The 27,693-nt window shown below is 49.0% G+C and overlaps 1 protein-coding gene across 1 annotated transcript in view; it reads right to left on the bottom strand.

The window, feature by feature from the left end:
• Positions 1–27,693, bottom strand: part of NUP155 (nucleoporin 155) — a 45,104-nt gene that overhangs the window by 9,654 nt on the left and 7,757 nt on the right. The window contains exons 2-15 of the mRNA XM_044295610.1: positions 27,044–27,688; positions 24,988–26,607; positions 17,956–18,018; positions 17,731–17,875; positions 17,585–17,651; positions 13,266–13,381; positions 12,317–12,423; positions 6,838–6,971; positions 4,254–4,445; positions 3,987–4,125; positions 3,702–3,837; positions 2,455–2,608; positions 1,668–1,772; positions 1,424–1,578 (exon numbers count right to left, since the gene is read on the bottom strand). Of these exons, the coding sequence (XP_044151545.1) occupies positions 1,424–1,578; positions 1,668–1,772; positions 2,455–2,608; positions 3,702–3,837; positions 3,987–4,125; positions 4,254–4,445; positions 6,838–6,971; positions 12,317–12,423; positions 13,266–13,381; positions 17,585–17,651; positions 17,731–17,875; positions 17,956–18,018; positions 24,988–26,607; positions 27,044–27,688 (3,778 nt within the window). The remainder of the gene's footprint in view (positions 1–1,423; positions 1,579–1,667; positions 1,773–2,454; positions 2,609–3,701; positions 3,838–3,986; positions 4,126–4,253; positions 4,446–6,837; positions 6,972–12,316; positions 12,424–13,265; positions 13,382–17,584; positions 17,652–17,730; positions 17,876–17,955; positions 18,019–24,987; positions 26,608–27,043; positions 27,689–27,693) is intronic.

Genomic DNA, 27,693 nt, shown 5'->3' with positions numbered 1-27,693 from the left:
TACAAGAACCGTCTCACTGCAGTTATTTCAGCCAAAGGAGGTAACACTCGCTATTAGGGGCAAGGGTGTCCTATCTTTTTCCTCAGTTAGAATAGGCATTTTTGTAGAATGACATTTACAGAAGATCTTGAAAAGACTTTTCTTCAGTTTTCTTTGTTTAGTCGGATTACTTTAATCTCTCTGTATTGTTGAAACGGAGATGAAATAACCTTTTATTAAAAATGTTACAAAAAACCACATGCTTTCAAAGGGTGTCCTAATTTTTTCACATGACTGTATATATATATATATATATATATATATATATATATATATATATATATATATATATATATATATATATATATATATATACACACACACACACATACATATACACACACACACACACATATACACACCGTATATGCCGGCGTATAAGACGACCCCCAACTTTTACACTGAAAATATAGAGTTTGGGATATACTCGCCGTATAAGACTACCCCTTTTTCAACACACAGCAGTACATTATAACTTTATACATGCCCATTGCCAAGGTGCTTCCATTAACCCCTCCAAACCAATAACTTGTATAAAGTTATTTGTTTGGAGGGGTTAATGGACGCACCTTGGCAATGGGCATGTATAAAGTTATTGGTTTGGAGGGGTTAATGAAAGCACCTTGGAGGTGCCTTCATTAACCCCTCTCTAAACCAATAACTTTATACATGCCAAGGTGGTGCCTCCATTAACCACTCTCCATCTGCCTTTCAATATCAATATACAGTGAGTGCCCCCGATTCCCCCCTCCCCTGGCATGCCTCTAGTGCTGTTAACTTAAATTACCTAATGGCACTGGCACTAGTGAGGAGGGCGCCGCCGCAGACACATGGAGACCGTCTTCATCCCAGGATGCACTGGGACCTTATGTGATGTCACAGACACATCGTTAGCCAGCGTGCTGACGACGTATGTGCGCAACTGCGCATTACGCAAAGTCCTGCCTGTAGGGCGGTGCCATCTCTTTGAACTCCGGAGGACACGGAAGCGGTGAGTGAGACGCTTAATTTCACTCCCGCTCTGTGATCACGTGATGTAAACGATTCCTTGATGCAGGGAAACTGCATCGAGGATTTCTTTGACTCAATTTATTCGAAGAATCGTTTCAGCCCTAGTCCCGGCACTGCAGCGCCCGCCATACCCGGCGTATAAGACGACCCCCACTCTAGAAAATATTTTCTAGGGTTCAAAAGTAGTCTTATACGCCGGTATATATATATATATATATATATTTATTATGTTTTATTCTGCTCCTTAGTTGTGAAAGGAGCAATTCCAGATGCTCCTATACATTGGATAATTGCTGGTTTTGCACTTTCCACATGTAATGACTAAAAAGCAGAGCTTCCTTTTAAACATATGGAACGGAGATGTCCCCCCTACCTGTCCATGTCTGCCAGCTCAGCCACCACTTTAGCAGCACAGCTGAAATTCCTGTTCTTCTCATAGTATCTCCACAGTAAATCCATGCTACGCACTTTGTTCTGATCAATCTTAGACATGCGCACAAGGTGAGGCTCCAGAAAAGGAGAGTTTAGCTGGGAATATAGGAGATTCTGGTTATGAGACGGTAAACAGTATGGGGTATTTCTAGGAGCATACATTGTGTCTAGTATCATCTCCTCACCTCTAGCAGCTTGTCCGTGAGATCCGCTTGTATGAGCCAGTTGAACAACGCTATATTGAAGAGTTCATCAGAAGAACGCTGAGCCAGTTTCAGCATCTGTTCAAACTAGGGAATAAAATTATATAACCACTAACTGTACATGGGTCTTACCTAAACTGAACCTCTGGTTCAAGAAAAAGCAAAACAAAAATACATTAACTGGGAAACGAACAGAACACATGGTGCCATTGTTTTTATATTTTCAGCTGCAGATCTATCCAAGATGGCCACATCGCTTCCCGGACTACCAGATACACACTGTGCATTGGTAGTCCAGGACATTTCTTGCTTGTCTAGCTCTGGGATTGGCAGTGCTAGTTAATACAAGGGCAGCAGGAAGTGTCTTGGGTTACCAAATGCACAGTGTGGGGAAAGAAATGGAAAAAGAAATCAGCAGGTAGTGAAGTGGAGTGATTTTTTTTTTTTGCAAAAAAAGTAGTGGGTGCACAGATAGAAAAGTTGCTGCTTGTTTCAAGTAAGGAACTAGTGTTGCCACTGTAAAGGAGCCGTCATATCTGCCACTGTGAATGCACAATTAGGCAGTGCCAAATACAGTGGCTCCTTTCCAAAGGTGCGATCAGCTACATACATGGCACAAACAAAATGGTCTTTAAAAAGCCCTGGACAGTAGTACACACTGCATGGTAGTGTGCACCTCTACAACAGGCCCTCCTGGAGATTGATTTCTTATTTTCTTTTTTTTACGGGCTCAATATAATGGGATATGTCATGGAAACTATCGACATACGTGAAGTCCGGCTTCTTCATTACTAAGCATGTTGGGGTCAGAGGACAACATGGGAGGACCGGGCTTCTTGGGCACACTTGGAGACTGAGGGGCCGCTTTGCTTTGGTTGACCAGCTCTTGAAGAGTATCCGTGATACATTTGTAGCAGTTTAACCTGTCAAAAGAACAAAAAAAATTATAATCATATATCATTAACACCTTGAGCACTGGCACACTTGAATTTTTCCATTTGCATTCAAGCAGTGATTTTATTCTTACTTTTTCCACAAAGCTGTATGAGGCTTTGTTTTTTGCACGACGAGTTGTACTTTATGTAGGTGCCATTTTTTTGCTTAATTTTTCCATTTGCAAAAGAAAAATTATTCTGTCGCAGCTTTTACTATTACTTATTAGACCGTACACTGATCATCAATGATGCTATAAATTTACTTTACAGGTAGGTATGGATGTGATGATACCAAATAGGTTTATACATCTATCTTATGTCTTGGGGCTTATATTTACAGGGGGTTGTCATGCAGAGGCGCTTAATAATGTATTGTGATTGTCCATATTGCTTCCTTTGCTGTCTTGAATCATTTTTTCATGACATTATACACTGCTCGTATCCATGGTTATGACCAACCTGCCATCCATCAGCGGTGGTGCGGACTGAATCCTGCAGAAAGCAGACAGCTATTTGCGGTGCGCAGCACGTGCACAAGGTGCACGCGTTCATGAGCCCTAAATGTGGCAATCAGTTCTTATTGAGGCATTCAAAGGGTTAAACAGCAGAAATCAGAGGTTCCTCCAATATGACACATGCCACTTGGGAACACGTCATCCCTGAGGCTAGTCATTAGCTGTATCAGTGTACATGACCCGTTCCAGTGTAAAGAGGAAGGTAGACCTAGTGCAGGCGAGTATTGGATTCTCCACAGGTAAAATGAATATTTAGGGCTCTTTCACACGAGCTGATGCTGTGCGGGTAATCCGCTGCGTAAAAAAGAGAACCAAGCCCCGTTCCGGACATCAGAGACACGGAGCATTAACATGATTGATAATGCTCTTTGCCTCTCTGTGATCTTTTTACTACAAAATCACAGTGACAACTTTATCTCACTGTGATTTTGTAGTAAAAAGATCACAGAGAGGAACGGAGCATTATCAATCTGCTGTCCGGAGCGGGGCTTGGCTCTTTCACGCAGCGGATTACCTGCATGGCATCGGCTCATGTGAAAGATCCCTTAATGATGCAAGTGACATACCTCTCCTGAAATGCCTGTAAGCCTGCAGTGTCCTCTTCTGGCTCGCCATTCTTGTGAAAGTGCAGTCCCAGGCCTTTAGGATCCTTCTTCTCGGCAGCAGTCAAACACAATTCTACTACACCCTCGTAAAACCGCACTGAAGAAATAAAAACATTATACACAAAGTGAGATCCTCAAGGGAAGGCAATGCCATGAAGAGTGCATTACAAAGATTGAGCACTAATACAATTCCTAAGGGCCTGGAAACAGGACAACCCCCCCCCCAGCAGTCGGTGAAGGCTATACCTTGTCTGTACTGTCCACAAACATTAGCCAGATCAACTTGCTGGCTTATTTTCTGGTACTCCCGCAGAGACTCTCTGAGCATTAACTCTTTATCGAATTTGCTTTGTGCCTGGCGGGACCGCTGCAGCAGCTCATTGGCCTAAAATATAAAAGAAGAATGTTAGCGATCTGGTGAATTCAGCTTAAACTTAAAGTATACAATTGGGCAACCACATTTTTATGAATAATTTTTTTTTTGGAGTGGTGTAGCTCAGGAACAATTTGCACCTTTGAGCATATGGCGTCATTAGGGCTGTAGAAGAGCGGGCAGACTTCTTGCAGGCGAGAACTGATTCCATCCACTGACGCGTTATCACGGATATAATGATTGATCAATGATGCGACCAGGGCTCCAGTCAACTCCTTGTCTCGGGTCACTAAATCTTTAAAGGTAGTCATTTTCAGCTGCTCCTGCAGCTCCTGGTAATGCAAGCAAAAGAATGCACAAGTGTGAATACGGGATAACAACTTCACATAATGAAAAGAACGTTGCAAATCTGCTGCAAAGAGAGTTAACGTGGCCATATACCCAAGTCTAAAGTAAAATGGACTCTCGTGCAGATACTCAGCTGATCAGTTTTTGCTTAGTGTCTGCAGTAGACAGACCTCTCTGCTGTGCAGGACCCTTCTTCCCCTTTTTGTTATTTTTTATAGCTTTTTTCTTTTAAGACGAAACAGGGTTCGCATTGCCTCTCTGTATCCCATGTAGGGAGGACAAGCGGTATCAGTTTTCTCCGCCATTCTATCCTCCCCCAAAAAGTGGACAGGACAGCCTAACTCACCTGTCGCCCATCAGCCATGTGGTCACTTGGTTCACAATTTCTCCGCCCCACTGCAGCCTGCTACCACCTCGTGTGCCTGCAACTTAAAGGGGTGACCCTGCTTGTGTCCAGGGGAGCTGAAGAGGATGAACACTAGGTGAGAATATCGGGATTTGGGTGAAAATTCTGCTTCCATTGCCCCGGGGGTTCCCTTGAGGTGGTCGCGACCAGTGTTGTGCAGTGCGGCTCTGCTTTCTTCAGGGGACTGCAGTTTGCTCCACCACCCCCCTCCAGCTGAACTGGCCTTTCATCCAAGCTTGTATCTTCCCACAGCATTCTCCTCACTGGGACAATCGAGCTGGATTCCCCTCAGTTTTCCTTCTTCAGGTGTCGGAGATCTACGCTGGAGTGTGGAGAGGGGCCCGGAGGCCTCAGTACCTAACTCCTAGCTTCCAGGCTAGTCCTGGCACAGTTATTTTCTCCTACCGACGCTGGTCTCCTTCAACTTTTCGCGGGAAGATATGCCTTAGTCATTTCAGGCACTCTATCCATATCGTATGTCTGCACAGTTTTGAATTTTAATTACCTCCAGTATTAAATGGAGTGGTTGCCCTTGCCTAGTTGCTTTATCTAGAAGCCTACCCAGTCTGACATTAACCAGTTATTTGCATTATCCCCCTCAACAGGCGGAGTAGCTGTGTTACCACTAGCCCCATATCTTTACAGCCTATCCAGTACTGAGGCGCACCAGGCAACGCATTCCCCTTAAACAAGCCGGATATTTGGGATTTAAAGAGGACCTTTCACAGATTATGACAATGTGAACTAAGTATACAGACATGTAGAGCGGCGCCCGGGGATCTCACTGCACTTACTATTATCCCTGGGCACCTCTCCGTTCTCCCGTTATGCCTTCCGGTATCTTCGCTCACAAAGTTATGGTAGGCGGAGTTTGCCCTTGTTCTTCTGTAGCGCTGGCCAATCGCAGCGCAGAGCTCACAGCCTGGGAGAAAATAACCTCCCAGGCTGTGAGCTCTGCGCTGCGATTGGCCAGCGCTAGAGCAGAACAAGGGCAGACTCCGCCTACCATAACTTAGTGACTGAAATCTCCGCCTACTATAACTTAGTGACCGAAGATACCGGAGGGAATAGCGGGAGAACGGAGCGGCGCCCAGGGATAATAGTAATTGCAGTGAGCCGCGGGCACCGCTCTCCATGTCTGTATACTTAGTTCACATTGTAATAATCGGTGAAAGGTCCTCTTTAACGGGGTGGGGTACTGTACAGGACAAGTCTAATCAGTACATTACCTCCTTCAAAGATGGAGTATTTGTGATGATGATATGTATTTCATCGGTGCTCAAGACACCTGCATTACCTCCTCAATCGCTCCCTTCCGTTGAATATTAGCACTACCTGTAAATGCTGAATCAGTCATTACCAGGCGGGTCCTTGAATCTTTCAGCTGATGGTGGGATTGCACTATTGCTAGACGCATTATCTTGCAAACTTACACAGCTCTGTCGCTAGTCAGGCAGTGAAAGGTCTGACGAGCGTAGGCAATTCTGATATACATCTGATGGAAGCATAACCCACTTCCATGGGCAGTTGCTTGTGGTCTCAGCCAATGAGTATCCTCAGCGTCCGATAAGCACTAGGCAGTTATATGGCCAGGTCATCAGACAAAGCAGTTGCCTTGTCACTGCTCTCTTTTCAATTTATTTCGTTCTCCAATTTAATTATTTGGACCGTGGTTGGACAGTCCATCCGACATGAAAGCACGCATTATCTCTTACAATCCTGGTGTCTTACCACTAGCTACTATGGAGCCAGAGCTGTGTGAAAAATGCAAATATAAAACGTGCTGCAACATTTCCTAAACGCAAAGATGATGCATGTGCAGAGACCGTGTGAAAGAGCCCCAACAGTCTCAAAAATCTTGTTCACCTTGGACACAGCAGCAGCTACACAGAAAACCTCATAACCTGTCCTGTATATTTAGCTGATCTTGTGTAAAAGATGAACCTACGTTCTAAGAAAGAAGAACCAACCTTCTGCAGATCAGACACGATGTGGTGAAACTGGTGCTCACAGAGCAGCTTCCACAGCGCTAAGGCTTGACATGTCTTTCTGACCAAGATGTGGATCCCTTGAAGAGATGTCTTCTCCATGAGCTGGGCTTCAGCTGAAATACAGAAAGACGACTTGGTTACAGTCAAAAAGCGGCTGCCCTGCATGCTGCATTACGTGGAGCATATATAGCCGTGAGGGCTAACCTCCGGCACTTCAGCTGTGGTGAAACTACAACTCCCAGCAGGCTCTATTAATTTCTGTGGAGTTCTGAGAACAGCCAAGCAAGAGTGCATCTTGGGAGTTGTAGTGTTAGCCATCACACACATATATATATACATATATATATATATATATATATATATATATATATATATATATATATATATATATATATATATATATATATATATATGTGTGAAGGCAGTTTGCCTGGATTTGTGGGAGGGGCTGAGGTCCGCCTCCAGCCTATTTAGGGCACCCCCTTTACCTGGCTCCTGCACCATCCGAGGTCTGAGCTTTGAGGGAGGAAGTCGCGTGTGGAGTTACTGGAGAGTTACCTGCGAGTTGCTGAGTCTTGGAAGTTTTGCGTCACTCGGTTCACTGTGGGTCACGTTTTTGCCCGGTATACTATGAATCATCCATACGGTACAGCTGGGGCCTCACGGTTGCCCCCTGTACCGGCTCATTTCATTTCACCAAACTTTGCACTCATGTCACAAATTCTCGTTACAAGTCACTATCATTTCATGTCTGCGGTACAGCACGGGGCCTCACGGTTGCCCCCTGTACTAGCTCAAGTCAATTCACCATTCGTTCACTCATGTCACGCTATTTGTCGCTCACAAACCACTGGCCATTTTTCATGTCTGTCATTTTTGGGGTCATGCAAAAACACGACTGCGCCGCAGCCCTACTCCAAGTCACCAGCCAGCACGGGTTATCATTCCCGTGGCTGCCACCTTTTCAGTTTCCCTCCATCTCCACGGCAACCTCTTACACACGTGCCCTCCCCCCCCCCCCCAACCCCCGGTTCAGGTCAGCGGCATGCCCGCACTCACACACCCGCCACATGGTTTGCTCGTACCGGCCGCACCACACACACCCCCCTCCAAAGTCAGCGCTGCTGCTGCAGACTTCCTCGTTCTCCCCACCGCTGCACCGGCCCGCCCCGCCGCTTCTCCTGCCGCGCTGTTGATGGCGGCCACCCGCGTCCCAGTACCTGGTCTGCGCACGCGCGGCCGGTGGTTCTGCGCATGCGCGGCGGCGTCGGCGCGTGCGCAGCAGCCCGGCGGCCGCCCGCTAGTACGGCTGGTTGTGGGGGGTTCCACCACAGTTCTGCTCGGCCCCGGTCTGACCACCTACGGATTCCTGACCGCATCCCCACTCCTAGCGTTGCCAAACACGTGTACCAGGTTCCCATGGCAGCCACCAACGCCGTTCCCCTCCTCACCAATCATCCCACACATTCCTTCCCCTCACACCCCTCGCCCAGCTCAGCGGCACGCCCGCCCTCTCATTTTCACCAGATGCTCGCCGCAACCCGGCCGCTCCACACGCTTCCCCTCCACAAGACAACACCAGTGCCGCGGTCCCCCTCTTCCCCGCGCCTCCGTCCTCCTGCCGGTTTGCGCATGCGCGGCGGGGGCGCTGCGTGTGTGCAAGGGTGGGGAGCCGAGGGGTGCCGCGTGCACACCCCTGCACCAGCACCACAGATCCAGCTACCGCTCCCCTCCATCAGCCAGCGCATTCAGGGGGGGGCGCAAGTTAATCATCACAAGAATAATAAATAAATCCCGCCATATGGAAACAATAAAAAAAAAAAAAAAGCCAGGAAAAATAAAAAACCGCCATATGTAAAAAATAAAAATAAAAAAACCGCCATGTAAAAAAAAAAAAAAAAAGAAACGCCATATAATGGAAAAAAAATAAAAATAAAATAATAATAAACCCGCCATATGTAAAAAAAATAATAATACATTTTTTTTTAAATTAAAATCAAGAATACCCCCGGTTTCATTGCTACATTAATATCTCTGTGAAACCCCCCATGGGAAAGAAAAAAAAAAAAAAAAAAAAAAAAAAAAAAAAAAAAAAGCGGCCGCGGCTAAGCACGGGGGACCGCTGGCATCCAGGGTTGTCCGTCTCTACCAGCTGCCGGCAGAGCCCGGAGCAGGCGGTCAGCTTCCTACCCCACACTCAATTAGGCAGCACGATCGCCCAACACAAACCCGCCACATCACCCGCGTGCCCCATGGTCCAAAGTAAACAAATAAACAGATAAAAGAAAGGGAATCCCGCAATATAGTCCATGGCCACAAAAAAAATAAAAAAAAAAATATATAAATATATATTTTTATTCTGCCATTAGTCGCCCACGCATGGCTTCTCCGTTAGTTTCACTCACAGCACTCCGCCATTTGGTCTCCCACGCGTGTCTTCTCCGGTTTAGCACGCACCCACGACTCCACCATTAGTCTCTCACGCATGGTATCTCCGGTTCAGTTGTATACATACGACTCCGCTATTTGAGTCTCTCACGCATGGCTTTCTCCATTTCAGTGTTTCACATACAACTCCGCCATTAGAGTCTCTCACACATGGCTTCTCCGTTTCAGTGTTTCACACATAACTCCGCCATTAGAGTCCCTCACGCATTACTTCGCCGGTTAGTTTCACACACATTTCTCCGCCATTACAGACTCTCACGCATTACTTCGCCGTTTTAGTTTCACACACATTTCTCCGCCATTACAGACTCTCACGCATTACTTCGCCGTTTAGTTTCACACACATTTCTCCGCCATTACAGACTCTCACGCATTACTTCGCCGTTTTAGTTTCACACACATTTCTCCGCCATTACAGACTCTCACGCATTACTTCGCCGTTTTAGTTTTACACACATTTCTCCGCCATTATAGACTCTCATGCATTACTTCGTCGTTTTAGGTCACACTCATAACTCCGCCATTAGAGTCTCTCACGCGTTACTTCGCCGGTTACTTTCACACACATAACTCCGCCATTAGAGACTCTCTCGCATCACTTCACCGTTTTGGTTTCACACAATAACTCCGCCATTAGAGTCTCTCACATATGACTCCGCCATTAGAGTTTCTCACGTATGGTTTCTCCGTTTTAGTGTCACACACATGACTCCGCATTAGTCTCACGCATGGCTTCTCCGTTTCAGTGTTACATACATAACTCCGCCATTAGAGTCTCTCACGCATCACTTTGCCGTGTTAGTTTACACATATGACTCCGCCATTAGTCTCACGCATGGTTTCTCCGTTTGGTGTCACACATATGGCTTCACCAGTAGAATCTCTCACGCACGGCCCTGCCATTAGAGTCTCTCACGCATGGCTTCTCCATATTATTTTACACAGATGGCTCCGCCATTAGTCTCTCACGCATGGCTTCTCCGTATTAATGTTTATACATATGGCTCCGCCATTAGAGTCTCACGCATGGCTTCTCCGTATTAATGTTTATACATATGGCTCCGCCATTAGAGTCTCACGCATGGCTTCTCCGCATATATCTCTTACACATGACCCCACCATTAGAGTCTCTCACGCATGGCTCCGCCATTAGAGTCTCTCACGCATGGCTTCTCCGTATTAATTTCACACACACGACCCCGCCATTAGAGTCTCTCACGCATGGCTCCGCCATTAGAGTCTCTCACGCATGGCTTCTCCGTATTATATCTACACACACGACCCCGCCATTAGAGTCTCTCACGCATGGCTCCGCCATTAGAGTCTCTCACGCATGGCTTCTCCGTATTAATTTCACACACACGACCCCGCCATTAGAGTCTCTCACGCATGGCTCTGCCATTAGAGTCTCTCACGCATGGCTTCTCCGTATTATATCTACACACATGGCTCCGCCATTAGAGTCTCTCACGCATGGCTTCTCCGTGTCAATTTTCACACATATGGCTCCGCCATTAGAGTCTCTCACGCATGGCTTCTCCGTATTATTTTACACACATGGCTCCGCCATTAGAGTCTCTCACGCATGGCTTCTCCGTGTCAATTTTCACACATATGGCTCCGCCATTAGAGTCTCGCACGCATGGCTCCGCCATTAGAGTCTCTCACGTATCGCTTCCCCATTTTAATTCCACACACATAACTCTGCCAGTCGAGGCCGGCTGCGTGGTCCCACAACCAGCAGGTTCCATGTCTTTTCTGCCTTCAGACCCGCTCGCATGGCTCGGTCATCTGTGGCTTGCAATGCAATTATCTTGTGGTGACTCGCACGCGTGGCTTGCGCCATTAGAGTCTCTCTCACGTTATCATTTTCTCTGACTTTTAATTTCTAGGTTGTCAGATTCCTCCTGGAACATAACATCACGCCCACTTTTGTCATGTCTTCTCTTCTGGGGTTTGCTTCTTTTTGCCACCTTAAACTCAAATGTCATACAACGCCATCATACTCTATCTCACTGGCATTTTACACCACATGCTAATCTTACACCCTAATAACATCAGTTGCGTGGCCTCTCACCAAATCAAAACCATACTCGGAGGTATTCAGAAAGCGGAACCCGCACGTCCAGCCCAGAGGCTACCCGTTAACAATCATATTTTCAAGGCATTATCCGAATTACTAGACGCCAAGCCTTCTGAAGCAGATACCAACTCCATCCTCAAAACAGAAATTTACTTGGCCTTCTACGGTTCCTGAGGCCCGGGGAATTCACTACAACCTACACGACCCAAGCCACACCTTGTCGTCTTGTCTCCCGCTTGGCAAGACACATGGATCATTACGTCCTGACCTTACCTCACTCCAAGAGTAGTCAGCACTTACCCGTCAACATTTCATATCACCCCACGCACAACAGAGGGTGTCCAGTCAGGGTTCTGGATGCTTACAGACAACGTCACAAGTTTCTACCCTCTCAACCGCTACTTCACTACATGGTTCGGTACTCACCACCACCACCTTCATGACCCATGTCAGGTCACCCCTCACACAACTGGGCCTCAACGCAGCCAACTACTCAGGGCACTCCTTTCGCTTTGGAGCCGCGTCCACGGCCTCCAGTGCCAACGCCCCTACTCATGTCATCGGGAATTGGGGCGCTGGAAGTCATCCGCTTACTCGCGATACATTCCCAATCCAACACAAGAGTTAAGAGATACTTTCCAAAACATGTCGGGTTGAGCTATTCATGTATATTTGACTACAATAACTGGTTATTTCATTTTTGCCCTCTTCTTTCTCAGGCCTACCTCATCCTCGGTTTCGGCACACCACAACCGACTACGCTTATTCCCTGATTTCCTAGGGTTCTTCACTGTACTACCGTAAGCGCCTCACACAAATATATATATATCATATAAGGATGTTAGGGTCCCATCAAACAACTGACTCAGCATCTGCTAACGTGCAAATGATAATTACTGGTGTAATTGCTTACGGATTTTGACTTACTGTGGTACTTCCTCTGCAGTTCTTGCTGGACTTGTTGAGAACTTCCCATTTCATGGCGTCCAATGCTGCCTAAACGCTGATGGATATTGACTGGTGTTCCAAAACTGCTAAGAAGTTAATTACATTTTTTGTCACATTAGAAGAAGGTGGAGAGAGTGCAAAAACTGAGGATTCTTACGTCACTGTCTGACTGTATTCCCCTATAAGAATACATCGAGGTAGTGAGATGGTTGCAGTAATCCACAATCTTTCGGTACCCAAAATTATCATGAAGCCCCAGTCACACAGAGAAGTGATAGTGTAAGATTATAACATACCCCAAGGATCTTCTCTGAACTTTGAGGAACAGGCTCAGACAAAACCCCACACAAATAATACCCGCTACCCCATCAATCATTACTGTAAGTTCTGGCCCCGTGTTTAAAGAGGAAGCTAGGGAGGCTTGCGCCATTAGCTGCCGACCGCTGCCCCACCCCGAAGACTGATATTTTTATCCATGCGAAGAAGAGATGTAGCAGCGGCCATGCGGGCATCAGAAGTGACGTGGGTGCTGGGCAGCAAGATAAGTGCAACCTCTGTGAGGGACCCACGCTTCTGTTTTAGGGGTTGGATAACCCCTTTAATTCTGATGGCCCCAAATATACTAGACTTGAACCAGTTATTCTATAAAGATGTGCAAAGGGAGTTAGACCAGCAGGCACGGAAAACGGACTGGGGTCTGGAGGTGCTGTAAGCCGCGTGCTCAGTCCTGAGGGGAGCAAGGCCGACGACTGACAGAAGGAGACGACTGCAAGAACTGAAGGTCTACAACTAGCTCAGAAACACTTTAAAGGGGTTGTCCGAGGGGAGGGATCTGCTCCCAGACATCCCCTTTAAAGCCTTTACAACCATGGACCATGTTTTTATTACACACGATTATTCTAGCATTTCTTCGGCCACTACATCTTACCTTGGATTTCCCATGGAGCCAGCAGCGAACTGCGAGTTTCTGTCCAAAAATTCCAGTAACCCTTTCAGCTCCTCTAAAACCGACTGCAGGACGTGGGGGGAGAAGCTGCTGTCAATCTGAAGAGCACAGAATATTAAGACATCAATGGCCCTTTATATATTTCATTGTCTTCGTATAGCATGGAGAAGTTTTATTAATGTGCATGCTCCCTGGCAGGGATATTTTCACACATAGGTAAAAAAAAGTGACATTATTCTCTTATGTTCCATGCACAGGAGCGTATGTGTCGGCATCCATTTTTTTTTGGTGGATACATTGTAACAATGCCTATGCTTGGCCGCAAAACGGACATGTTCTATCTTTTTTGCGGGGCTACGGAATGGTCATACAAATGCCGATAGCACACCGTGTGCAGTAGGGCTGAAACGATTATTCGAATAACTCGATTAAATCGAGTCAAAAAATTCATCGATGCAGTTTCCCTGCATCGAGGAATCGTTTAGATCATGTGATCACGGAGCGGGAGTGAAATTAAGCGTCTCACTCACCGCTTCCGTGTCCTCCGGAGGCCAGAGAGGCAGGACTGAGCCGGCCGGCACAGCTGAGGAGGAGGAGGGAGTCTCTCCGTCCCCACTGTGCGCGGCTGCCGCTGAAGACCAAGTAGGAGGAGGAGGGGAGGGACTGAGGAGGAGGAGGAGGGGAGGGACTGAGGAGGAGGAGAGAGGAGGGACTGTGGCCACTGCGCCACCAATGAATGTGCCGGCCATATCCCACAGGGTCCCCCCCCCCCCATCATTGGTGGCAGTGTCAGTTCCGATCGGAGCCCCAGCAGTGTAATGCTGGGGCTCCGATCGGTTACCATGGCAGCCAGGACGCTACTGAAGTCCTGGCTGCCATGGTATGTTAGTGAGCAGAGAGCAGCGCATTATACTCACGTGCGCTGTGGCCGGCAGTCGCTCCTTCTCATAGGTCTGTGCGGCGCATTGCTAATGCTGTAAGCATTAGCAATCCGCCGCACAGACAGAAGAAGGAGCGACCGGCGGCCACAGCGCACGTGAGTATAATGCGCTGCTCTCTGCTCACTAACATACCATGGCAGCCAGGGCTTCAGTAGCGTGACTCCTGGCTGCCATGGTAACCGATCGGAGCCCCAGCATTACACTGCTGGGGCTCCGATCGGAACTGACACTGCCACCAATGATGGGGGGGAGGAGGGGGACCCTGTGGCCACTGCCACCAATGATTAATACTGGGGGGGGGGGGGTTGTGTTACCAGAGGGGGCAGGCAGATCAGAGGCTGGGGGAGGGTGGGGGAGGCAGATCAGAGGCTGGGGGGAGGGGGGGGAGGCAGATCAGAGGCTGGGGGGAGGGGGGGAGGCAGATCAGAGGCTGGGGGGAGGGGGGGGGAGGCAGATCAGAGGCTGGGGGGAGGGGGGGGGAGGCAGATCAGAGGCTGGGGGGAGGGGGGGAGGCAGATCAGAGGCTGGGGGGAGGGGGGAGGCAGATCAGAGGCTGGGGGGAGGGGGGGGGAGGGCAGATCAGAGGCTGGGGGGAGGGGGGGAGGCAGATCAGAGGGCTGGGGGGGAGGGGGGGGAGGCAGAATCAGAGGCTGGGGGGAGGGGGGGAGGCAGATCAGAGGCTGGGGGGAGGCAGATCAGAGGGCTGGGGGGAGGCAGATCAGAGGCTGGGGGGAGGCAGATCAGAGGCTGGGGGGAGGCAGATCAGAGGCTGGGGGGAGGCAGATCAGAGGCTGGGGGGAGGCAGATCAGAGGCTGGGGGGAGGCAGATCAGAGGCTGGGGGGAGGCAGATCAGAGGCTGGGGGGAGGCAGATCAGAGGCTGGGGGGAGGCAGATCAGAGGCTGGGGGGAGGCAGATCAGAGGCTGGGGGGAGGCAGATCAGAGGCTGGGGGGAGGCAGATCAGAGGCTGGGGGGAGGCAGATCAGAGGCTGGGGGGAGGCAGATCAGAGGCTGGGGGGAGGCAGATCAGAGGCTGGGGGGAGGCAGATCAGAGGCTGGGGGGAGGCAGATCAGAGGCTGGGGGGAGGCAGATCAGAGGCTGGGGGAGGCAGATCAGGCTGGGGGAGGCAGATCAGAGGCTGGGGGGAGGCAGATCAGAGGCTGGGGGGAGGCAGATCAGAGGCTGGGGGGAGGCAGATCAGAGGCTGGGGGGAGGCAGATCAGAGGCTGGGGGGAGGCAGATCAGAGGCTGGGGGGAGGCAGATCAGAGGCTGGGGGGAGGCAGATCAGAGGCTGGGGGAGGCAGATCAGAGGCTGGGGGGAGGCAGATCAGAGGCTGGGGGGAGGCAGATCAGAGGCTGGGGAGGCAGATCAGAGGCTGGGGGAGGCAGATCAGAGGCTGGGGGCAAGCAGATCAGAGGCTGGGGGCAAGCAGATCAGAGGCTGGGGGCAAGCAGATCAGAGGCTGGGGGCAAGCAGATCAGAGGCTGGGGGCAAGCAGATCAGAGGCTGGGGGCAAGCAGATCAGAGGCTGGGGGCAAGCAGATCAGAGGCTGGGGGCAAGCAGATCAGAGGCTGGGGGCAAGCAGATCAGAGGCTGGGGGCAAGCAGATCAGAGGCTGGGGGCAAGCAGATCAGAGGCTGGGGGCAAGCAGATCAGAGGCTGGGGGCAAGCAGATCAGAGGCTGGGGGGAGGCAGATGGAGAGAGAGTGGTTAATGGAGGCTGCAAGCACCACCTTGGCATGTATAAAGTTATTGGTTTAGAGAGGGGTTAATGAAGGCACCTCCAAGGTGATTAACCTCTTCAAACCAATAACTTTATACATACCTAATTACGTACGTTATTTTAAGTAGCTTTTTCTTATTAGATTACTCGATGAATCGAGAAATATAATCGATAGACTACTCGATTACAAAAATATTCGTTTACTGCAGCCCTAGTGTGCAGTCAGCATTTTTTGCGGACCCATTGAAATGAATGGGTCCGAAATCTATCCACAAAAAACAAACAAAAAAAAAAAAAAACGGAACAAATATGCATGAAGCCTTATAAAGTAAAAACAGCCAGACAGACCATTACGGAACATTTCTACCCAAACCAAGTAATTGTTTTAGCTTTTGATTTACTAAATTAGCCAATTTTGAGTTTTTGGTAAAGAGAGAGAAAGGCCCCTTTCACACGAGCGAATTATCTGCAAACGCATAGCATTTGGACTGCATCCCGACCCATTCATTTCAAAGGGTCTGTGCAGACTACGTTATTCTCGCATCATTTTGGCGTTCAGGGACAAAAAAAGATAAAAAATAATATTGCAGCATGTTCTGTATTGTGCGTTTTTCACACAGCTCTGGTTCCACAGAAGTAAATGGGGCTTGTGTGAAAAACAGAAGGCATACAGATGCAATGCGCTTGTCACTGATGGTTGCTCGGAGATATGTGAAAAACACATTTAATTTGCATACAACCCGGACTACAAAAAACAAAACAAAAAAAAAACAAAAAAAAAAAACACGCACACACAACGCAATCGCAGACAAAACTGATTGAACTTGCATGCAAAACCATCAGCTTTTCCCTGACAATCCGTATCGCTCGTGGGAAAGAGGCCTAAAAGGCTTTTGTGCAACTGAGTAAAACAACCACGCTGTGTAACTCATTAGCTTCATTACTCAGCAAATTTAAGGCAAAGTCCACACTTCTCAAAAGTGGCAAGAAAAGCAGGTGAAGCCCAGCAGATGAACGGAGACAGTCACTGCCCATCAGATTTACTATGATTTACGTCAGAGACTGGTGTAAATTGTAGCTCAAGTCTACACTAAGTCATAGCTGGCACAGATTTCATTTTCTCAAGCATGGACGATCAGGAGATACACCAAATTTATTAAAGGGGTCTTCCAGTACTTAGATACTAATTGCCTATCCTCAGTGTAGGTCATCAATATCAGCTTGGTGGGGGGCCGACACCCAGTACCCCCATTGATCAGCATTTTCAGGCAGCCTCTGGGAACTATACAGTTAACATAGCAATATGCAGGAGGCTCCGTCCACTGTGTAGTTTTCAGGACCTGCCCAAAATAACTGATCGGTTGCTGGGTGCTGGACCCCCACAAACTGATATTCATTACCTATTCTGAGGATAGGCAATCAAGATTAAAGCCCAGGAAAACCCGAACCTCTTAAAATTGGCGCATTTGATCCCAAAGGCCTTTAAGACCAAGACTGGTGTAGGCAATGCCGGTCTTAATAAATATGCCCTAGATCTGAGTGGCGCAGAGAAGTGCTTGGTAAACCACCTCTCAACTTGTCAAGAAGTTTCCAAAGAATGAACAAATGCAGATACGGATTACTAATGACTTACCGCTGTGACGTCTCGGTTTTCGATCTTGAAGTTTCTTTCCACAATCATGCTTCCATCCCAGATATTACTGCAAAACAAGAAGATGGATTCAGAAGGAAAATAAACGCAGAACTTTTCATTTCTCTTTAATAAATTTAGAGCCTCACTTGACAATGCGGGTAAAATAGATGCAAATGCCGTTGTGTTTTCCAGAAAAGAAAACGTCTGCTACGCCCGACAGAGGGGCAGCGGACTGATGGGCTGGGGTTGCAGCAGAATACATTGGAGTAGATACATTTGGTGGGTAGACACCTGAAATAAAGATAAGTTTTAAGCACGCTCCAACATAAATGACAAGAATCAAATGGTAACAGACATATATAAGAACATACCTTGGGCAGGTGTAGCCAGGAAGCTCGGCATTGCCACCGGACTGTTTAAAGGCATGGGTGACCCTGAATCACAAAGGATAAATCCAGGGTTAGGCAACGCTGATGCTCCTAGAAACCTGTTCGGCTGGGCAGGAAACTGCAGTGTTGACTTTTTTTTTTGTTGCTAGTTTATTAGAGCTAGGCATGTATACCTGCGTTAGTCTGTCAAAAGATCTGTAATTCCCTTATAACAACAGCTCTCATTAATGTCCTGTCCCTTTCCACTGCTCCCTTAAAAGACCATTGCTATGGCTGGTCTGTCTTCCTTTTAGTATAAACAGAAGACGGAGGGGCGGTCTCTCAACACAGCATGCCTGCATTAGTCTTCAGAGTTAGGAGACGTGTCTCAGTAATCCAATCTGATTGGCTGGCAGGGAGCTGCTGGCTACAGCAAGTGTGTTCGTGAAGTGAGGGAAAGCAGTTTTGGCCTCAGAACTGGCAAAGGAGCCATCTTGAGAAGGTCCTCATAGTGTAAATGTTAAAACAGCCGTAACTAAGGGAAAAACTAAAGAAAACAGTGGTATGTGAAGAAACTAGAGATTGCTTTATGTATAATGCTGCTGCAGCAGGAACATATGCTAAAATGGATTTTTTTGATGAAAACATGACAGTTACCCTTTAACCACCTCCGGACCGCCTAACGCAGATGTGCGGTCCGGAGGCGGCAGCCCTGCGCACAGTCACGCATATATGCGTCATCTCGCGAGATTTCCTGTGAACGCAGGCACACAGGCGCGCGCGCTCACAGGAACGGAAGGTAAGCGAGTGGATCTCCAGCCTGCCAGCGGCGATCGCTCGCTGGTAGGCTGGAGATCTGATTTTTTTAACCCCTAACAGGTATATTAGACGCTGTTTTGATAACAGCGTCTAATATACCTGCTACCTGGTCCTCTGGTGGTCCCTTTTGTTAGGATCGACCACCAGAGGACACAGGTAGGTCAGTAAAGTCGCACACTACACTACACCCCCCCCCCCCCCGTCACTTATTAACCCTTTATGAACCCCTGATCACCCCATATAAACTCTGTGATCACCCCCCTGTCATTGATCACCCCCCTGTAAGGCTCCATTCAGACATCCGTATGATTTTTACGGATCCATGGATACATGGATCGGATCCGCAAAACACATGCGGACGTCTGAATGGAGCCTTACAGGGGGGGTGATCAATGACAGGCGGGTGATCACCCATATACACTCCCTGATCACCCCCCTGTCATTGATCACCCCCCTGTAAGGCTCCATTCAGACATCCGCATGTGTTTTGCGGATCCGATCCATGGATCCGTAAAAATCATACGGACGTCTGAATGGAACCTTACAGGGGGATGATAAATGACAGGGGGGTGATCAGGGAGTCTATATGGGTGATCACCCCCTGTCATTGATCACCCCCCTGTAAGGCTCCATTCAGACGTCCGCATGTGTTTTGCGGATCCGATCCATGGATCCGTAAAAATCATATGGACGTCTGAATGGAGCCTTACAGGGGGGTGATCCGGGAGTCTATATGGGTGATCACCCCCCTGTCATTGATCACCCCCCTGTCATTGAATGGAGCCTTACAGGGGGGGGTGATCAATGACAGGGGGGTGATCACCCATATAGACTCCCGGATCACCCCCCTGTCATTGATCACCCCCCTGTAAGGCTCCATTCAGACATTTTTGTGGCCCAAGTTAGCGGAAATTTTTTGTTTGTTTTTGTTTTTTCTTACTAAGTCTCATATTCCACTAACTTGTGTCAAAAAATAAAATCTCACATGAACTCACCATACCCCTCACGGAATCCAAATGCGTAAACATTTTTAGACATTTATATTCCAGACATCTTCTCACGCTTTAGGGCCCCTAAAAAGCCAGGGCAGTATAAATACCCCACATGTGACCCCATTTCGGAAAGAAGACACCCCAAGGTATTTCCGTGAGGGGCATATTGAGTCCATGAAAAATTGAAATTTTTGTCCTAAGTTAGCGGAAAGTGAGACTGTGAGAAAAAAAAACTAAAAAAAAAATCAATATCCGCTAACTTATGCAAAAAAAAAAAAAATTTCTATGAACTCACCATGCCCCTCACGGAATACCTTGGGGTGTCTTCTTTCCAAAATGGGGTCAAATGTGGGGTATTTATACTGCCCTGGCTTTTTAGGGGCCCGAAAGTGTGAGAAGAAGTCTGGGATCCAAATGTCTAAAAATGCCCTCCTAAAAGGAATTTGGGCACCTTTGCGCATCTAGGCTGCACAAAAGTGTCACACATCTGGTATCGCCGTACTCAGGAGAAGTTGGGGAATGTGTTTTGGGGTGTCATTTTACATATACCCATGCTGGGTGAGAAAAATATCTTGGTCAAATGCCAACTTTGTATAAAAAAAATGGGAAAAGTTGTCTTTTGCCGAGATATTTCTCTCACCCAGCATGGTTATATGTGAAATGACACCCCAAAACACATTCCCCAACTTCTCCTGAGTACGGCGATACCAGATGTGTCACACTTTTTTGCTGCCAAGGTGGGCAAAGGGGCGCATATTCCAAAGTGCACCTTTCGGATTTCGCAGGCCATTTTTTACAGATTTTGATTGCAAGGTACTTCTTACACATTTGGGCCCCTAAATTGCCAGGGCAGTATAACTACGCCACAAGTGACGCCATTTTGGAAAGAAGACACCCCAAGGTATTCCGTGAGGGGCAAGGCGAGTTCCTAGAATTTTTTATTTTTTGTCACAAGTTAGCAGAAAATGATGATTTTTCTTTTTTCCTTACAAAGTCTCATATTCCACTAACTTGCGACAAAAAATAAAAAATTCTAGGAACTCGCCGTGCCCCTCACGGAATACCTTGGGGTGTCTTCTTTCCAAAATGGGGTCACTTGTGGGGTAGTTATACTGCCCTGGCAATTTAGGGGCCCAAATGTGTAAGAAGTACCTTGCAATCAAAATGTGTAAAAAATGGCCTGCGAAATCCGAAAGGTGCACTTTGGAATATGTGCCCCTTTGCCCACCTTGGCTGCAAAAAAGTGTCACACATCTGGTATCGCCGTACTCAGGAGAAGTTGGGGAATGTGTTTTGGGGTGTCATTTTACATATACCCATGCTGGGTGAGAAAAATATCTTGGTCAAATGCCAACTTTGTATAAAGAAATTGGAAAAGTTGTCTTTTGCCAAGATATTTCTCTCACCAGCATGGGTATATGTAAAATGACACCCCAAAACACATTCCCCAACTTCTCCTGAGTACGGCGATACCAGATGTGTGACACTTTTTTGCAGCCAAGGTGGGCAAAGGGGCACATATTCCAAAGTGCACCTTTCGGATTTCACCGGTCATTTTTTACACATTTTGATTGCAAAGTTCTTCTCACACATTTGGGCCCCTAAATTGCCAGGGCAGTATAACTACCCCACAAGTGACCCCATTTTGGAAAGAAGACACCCCAAGGTATTCCGTGAGGGGCATGGCGAGTTCCTAGAATTTTTTATTTTTTGTCGCAAGTTAGTGGAATATGAGACTTTGTAAGAAAAAAATAAAAATAAAAAAATCATCATCATTTTCCGCTAACTTGTGACAAAAAATAAAAAGTTTGATGAACTCACTTTGCCCATCAGCGAATACCTTAGGGTGTCTACTTTCCGAAATGGGGTCATTTGTGGGGGTTTTATACTGTCTGGGCATTGTAGAACCTCAGGAAACATGACAGGTGCTCAGAAAATCAGAGCTGCTTCAAAAAGCGGAAATTCACATTTTTGTACCATAGTTTGTAAACACTATAACTTTTACCCAAACCATTTTTTTTTGCCCAAACTTTATTTTTTTATCAAAGACATGTAGAACTATAAATTTAGCGAAAAATTTATATATGGATGTCGTTTTTTTTGCAAAATTTTACAGCTGAAAGTGAAAAATGTCATTTTTTTGCAAAAAAATCGTTACATTTCGATTAATAACAAAAAATGTAAAAATGTCAGCAGCAATAAAATACCACCAAATGAAAGCTCTATTAGTGAGAAGAAAAGGAGGTAAAATTCATTTGGGTGGTAAGTTGCATGACCGAGCGATAAACGGTGAAAGTAGTGTAGTGCCGAAGTGTAAAAAGTGCTCTGGTCATGAAGGGGGTTTCAGCTAGCGGGGCTGAAGTGGTTAAAGGGGTTCTCTGGTAAGGTGTTAACCGCTCCAGGACCGCCTAACGCACGGATGCGTCCTGGAGGCGGTCGATTAATTCCTCCTGGACGCATCCGCGCTTCATCTCGTGAGATTTCCTGTGAACGCGCGCACACAGGCGCGCGCGTTCACAGGATCGGAAGGTAAGCGAGTGGATCTCCAGCCTGCCAGCGGCGATCGTTCGCTGGCAGGCTGGAGATCTGATTTTTTTAACCCCCAACAGGTATATTAGACGCTGTTTTGATAACAGCGTCTAATATACCTGCTACCTGGTCCTCTGGTGGTCCCTTTTGCTTGGATCGACCACCAGAGGACACAGGTAGCTCAGTAATAAGTAGCACCAAACACCACACCCCCCCCCCCCCGGTCACTTATTAACCCCTGAACACCCCATATAGACTCCCTGATCACACCCCTGTCATTGATCACCCCCCTGTAAGGCTCCATTCAGACGTCCGTATGATTTTTACGGATCCACGGATACATGGATCGGATCCGCAAAACACATACGGACTTCTGAATGGAGCCTTACAGGGGGGTGATTACCCCATATAGACTCCCTGATCACCCCCCTGTCATTGATCAACCCCCTGTAAGGCTCCATTCAGACATTTATTTGGCCCAAGTTAGCGGAAATTATATATTTTTTTTCTTACAAAGTCTCATATGCCACTAACTTGGATTAAAAATAAAATCTCACATGAACTCACCATACCCCTCACGGAATCCAAATGCGTAAAATTTTTTAGACATTTATATTCCAGACTTCTTCTCACGCTTTAGGGCCCCTAAAATGCCAGGGCAGTATAAATACCCCACATGTGACCCCATTTCGGAAAGAAGACACCCCAAGGTATTCCGTGAGGGGGCATATTGAGTCCATGAAAGATTGAAATTTTTGTCCCAAGTTAGCGGAAAGGGACTTTGTTAGAAAATACAAAAAACAAAACAAAAACAATTTCCGCTAACTTGAGCAAAAAAAATAAATAAAGTTTCAATGAACTCGCCAGGCCGCTCATTGAATACCTTGGGGTGTCTTCTTTCCAAACTGGGGTCACATGTGGGGTATTTATACTGCCCTGGCATTTTAGGGGCCCTAAAGCGTGAGAAGAAGTCTGGGATCCAAATGTCTAAAAATGCCCTCCTAAGAGGAATTTGGGCCGCTTTGCGCATTTAGGCTGCAAAAAAAGTGTCACACATCTGGTATCGCCGTACTCAGGAGAAGTTGGGGAATGTGTTTTGGGGTGTCATTTTACATATACCCATGCTGGGTGAGATACATATCTTGGTCAAATGCCAACTTTGTATAAAAAAATAAAAAAATGGGAAAAAATGGATTTTTTGTACTCACCGTAAAATCCTTTTCTCGTAGTAGGCATTGGGGGACACAGCACCATGGGTATATGCCCAGCTGCCACTAGGAGGCTGACACTAGAAACAAAAAAGTGTTGGCTCCACCCAGGTGGGCTATACCCCTCTGCTAGAGCCAGAATAACTCAGTCAGTACAAAAAGCAGTAGGAACGCCACACCTGAACCAAAAAGAAACGGAGTGCCAACAAGTCTTGAACTGGGGAACCCGACAACCACAAGCAAACGCCGGAACCACGAACAAGAATAAATGCTCCAAGGAAAGGGTGGGATCTGTGTCCCCCAATGCCTACTACGAGAAAAGGATTTTACGGTGAGTACAAAAAATCCATTTTTCTCGTGCGTGGCATTGGGGGACACAGCACCATGGGACGTCCCAAAGCAGTCCCTGAGGGAGGGAAGAAGAATGCCAAGACGGCAACCTAAAGCACCGCTGCCTGCAGAACCTTACGCCCCAGGCTGGCATCAGCAGAAGCCAGGGAATGAATGTGGTAAAATTTAGAAAAGTGTGAACTGACGCCCAGGTGGCGGCCCGGCAAAGCTGGGCAGCCGAAGCCTGATGACGCACCGCCCAGGAAGCCCCGACTGCCCTAGTCGAATGAGCGGTCAACCTGGAAGGGGGAGCACGGCCCTTCGCGGCGTAGGCCTCCTTGACAGCCGACCGAACCCAGCGAGAGATGGTGGCCTTGGAGGCAGGCAAACCTTTACGAGGACCCGCCGGAACCAGGAAAAGAGAATCCGAACGACGGAAGGGTTCCGTGAGGCGAAGGTACCAGCGGAGGGCCCGAACAACATCCAGGCAATGGAGAGACTTCTCCCGAGGGTGAGAAGGATTAGGGCAGAAGGAAGGAAGGATAATCTCCTCATTGATGTGAAACGGGGTGACAACCTTAGGGAGAAAGGAAGGAACGGGACGCAAAACGACCTTGTCCTGATGGAACACCAGGAAAGGCGACCGGCAGGAAAGCGCCGCCAGTTCGGAAACCCGACGGATAGAGGTGATAGCCACAAGGAAGGCAACCTTAAATGACACAAACGACAGAGAGATGTCTGCCAAGGGCTCAAAAGGAGAGGACTGAAGAGCATCGAGGACAAGATTCAGGTCCCACGGCTCCACCGGAAGGCGAAAAGGAGGGGCTCGGCGAGCGACACCCTGCAGAAAAGTCTTAACCTGAGCCCGCGCGGCCACGGAACGTTGAAAAAGGACCGAAAAGGCAGAAATCTGCCCCCTGAGAGAAGCCAGGCGAAGCCCCTTATCAAAACCAGCCTGAGGAAAGGCCAGAATATTAGGGACCGAAAAAAGGAGGGGACGAAAACGTGCGGACTCGCACCAAGCAAAATACGCCCTCCAGGTCCGATAGTAAATACGGGCCGACTGGGGCTTCCGAGCGCGAAGCATCGTCTGAATGACAGAGTCCGAGAGACCACGGGCCTTCAGGACCGCGGTCTCAACAGCCACGCCGTCAAACGAAGCTGCGGTAAATTCGGGTGGAACAGAGGGCCCTGCGAAAGGAGATCGCGGCGCAGGGGAAGACGCCATGGAACGTCGGCGAGCAGGAACACGAGATCTGCGTACCACGCCCTGCGGGGCCAATCCGGAGCCACCAGAATCGCCGGCACCCGGGCTGCCTTGAGACGCTTGAGCACTCGAGGCAGAAGAGGGATGGGTGGAAAGAGATACAGAAGGTCGAACTGAGACCAAGGCAGAACTAGGGCATCGACCGCTAGAGCTTGTGGATCCCTGGACCGCGCAACATAGCGCGGAAGTCTGTGATTCAGGCGAGACGCGAAGAGATCCACGTCCGGAGCTCCCCACCGGAGACACAGTTGATGAAACACCTCCGGGTGGAGAGACCATTCGCCCGGGTCGACGAGCTGACGACTGAGAAAGTCTGCCGCCCAATTGTCGACCCCGGGAATGTGGACGGCGGAGAGAACGGGGACGTGGTCCTCCGCCCATCGCAGGATCTGAGAGGCCTCTCGCAGGGCCATCACGCTCCTGGTGCCCCCCTGATGATTCAGATAAGCCACGGCGGTGGAATTGTCCGTTTGAATTTGGATCGGGAGGCCGCGCAGACGAGAAGTCCAGTGCGACAGTGCTAAGAAAATTGCCCTGAGCTCGAGAACGTTGATCTGCAGGGAGGATTCCTGAACAGACCACAGACCCTGAACCGTGAGGGACTCGAACACCGCTCCCCATCCCGAGAGGCTGGCATCGGTCGTGATCACCCGCCAACTGGGAGGGAGGAAGGACTGGCCCAGGGACACCGTCCGAGGAAGCAACCACCAGGAGAGATCCAGGCGAATCTGAGGGGGGAGACGAACAAGGCGATCGAGACCCTCCGGGGACTTGTCCCACCTGGATAAGATGAACATCTGAAGGTCCCGAGAGTGGAATTGGGAATAAGGAATGGCTTCGAATGAGGCCACCATCCTCCCCAGGACGCGCATACACGTCCTGATGGTCAGAGAGGACGGCCTGCGGAGAAGATGCACCCCCGCCTGAAGAGAAGAAACCTTCTCTGGGGGAAGGAACACCCGCCCGAGGCGAGTGTCGAAGAGCATGCCCAGAAAGAGCATCCTCTGGCGTGGGATAAGGGAGGACTTGGAGTGGTTGACAAGCCACCCGAACTGAGCAAGAGCCGAGAGGGTGATGCTCAGGCTGGACAGATTGTCCTCGGGAGACGGGGCCCGAATCAGAAGGTCGTCCAGGTAAGGCACCAAGGCGACCCCTCTGGCACGAAGAAGAGCCACGAGGGGAGCTAACACCTTGGTGAAAACCCTCGGTGCGGAAGCCAGGCCGAAGGGAAGGGCTACAAATTGGAAATGAAGAGAACCCACCGCGAAGCGAAGGAACCTTTGGTGGGAGAGGGCGATGGGAACGTGGAGATAGGCATCCTGAATGTCGATAGACGACAGGAACTCGCCCAACTCCAGAGAGGCGATCACGGACCGGAGGGACTCCATGCGGAAATGACGGACCCGGACAAAGAGATTGAGCGCCTTTAGATCCAGGATAGGACGGAGTGAGCCGTCCTTTTTGGGGACGGTGAATAGGTTCGAGTAGAAGCCCCGAAAACGTTCTGACTCTGGAACCGGAACGATGACCCCCAGAGCACGCAGGGAATGAATGGCCTGAAAAAACCTGTCTGCTCGGGCGGGAGACATGGGGGGGGACGTCAAGAAGAAACGACTGGGCGGAAGGTCGGTGAATTCGATTCTGTACCCAGAAGAGACCACCTCGAGAACCCAAGCGTCTTCTACGTTTGCCCGCCAAACATCCCGAAAGACGAGCAGGCGCCCTCCCACCATGACGGGGATCGAGTCATGCGGAAGGAGGCTTAGTGGACTGGGGACGAGCGGGCTTGGGGTGCCAAGAGGGCCTGGACTTAAAGGAAGGCCTGGAAGGCTTCTTGTCAGATCGGGCAGGAGGGGCCCGAAAGGACCGAAAGGACTGCGTCCGGGAGGACGACCCGGGGAAACGACGGCGGCGAGGCTGATTCTGAGGAAGAAGAGAACTCTTACCTCCAGTGGCCTCGGAGATGAGCTCCTCCAAGCGTTTCCCAAAAAGCTTTCCACCGAGAAAGGGAAGAGAGATAAGAGCCTTCTTGGAGGCGGAGTCCGCCGCCCAGGAACGAAGCCAGATGGTGCGGCGGATAGCCACAGAGTTGGCGGCCGCACGCCCAGAGCGGCGAGCCGATTCCATAGAGGCGTCACAAAGAAACTTGGAAGCCTGATAGATCTGGGAGGCAAGCACTGCCAAGCCCCCCTGGTCAGAGTCAGCAGGTAAGGCACGGAGAAGTTGCTTTGCCCAAATAGCGCATGCCTTGGCGACCCAAGAGGCGGCAAACGCAGGGCGGATGGCGGCGCCCGCTGCGATGAAAACGGACTTGGCCAAGGAGTCGACCCGTTTATCAGCGGGATCCGACAAGGAAGCCGCATCAGCCAGGGGAAGCGTAGTAGCTTTCGCCAGACGAGCGACCTGAGGATCCACCAGAGGGGGAATCGTCCAGAGATTGACCGAATCCTCTGAGAAGGGATAAGGGACATCAGAAGCCTTGGTGAGATGAAGGCGCCGGTCAGGGTGACGCCACTCCTTGGCAAGGAGCGCGTCCAGATCCTCGTGATTGGGGAAAACCACCGTGGACCGCTTAGAGCGGCGGAAGGACACTGCC

The sequence above is a fragment of the Bufo gargarizans genome, chromosome 5 (genome assembly GCF_014858855.1).
Source record: "Bufo gargarizans isolate SCDJY-AF-19 chromosome 5, ASM1485885v1, whole genome shotgun sequence".
Lineage (NCBI taxonomy): Eukaryota > Metazoa > Chordata > Amphibia > Anura > Bufonidae > Bufo > Bufo gargarizans.
The sequence above is the reverse complement of the archived record's forward strand: the minus strand, read 5'-3'. Positions and strand labels throughout refer to the sequence as shown.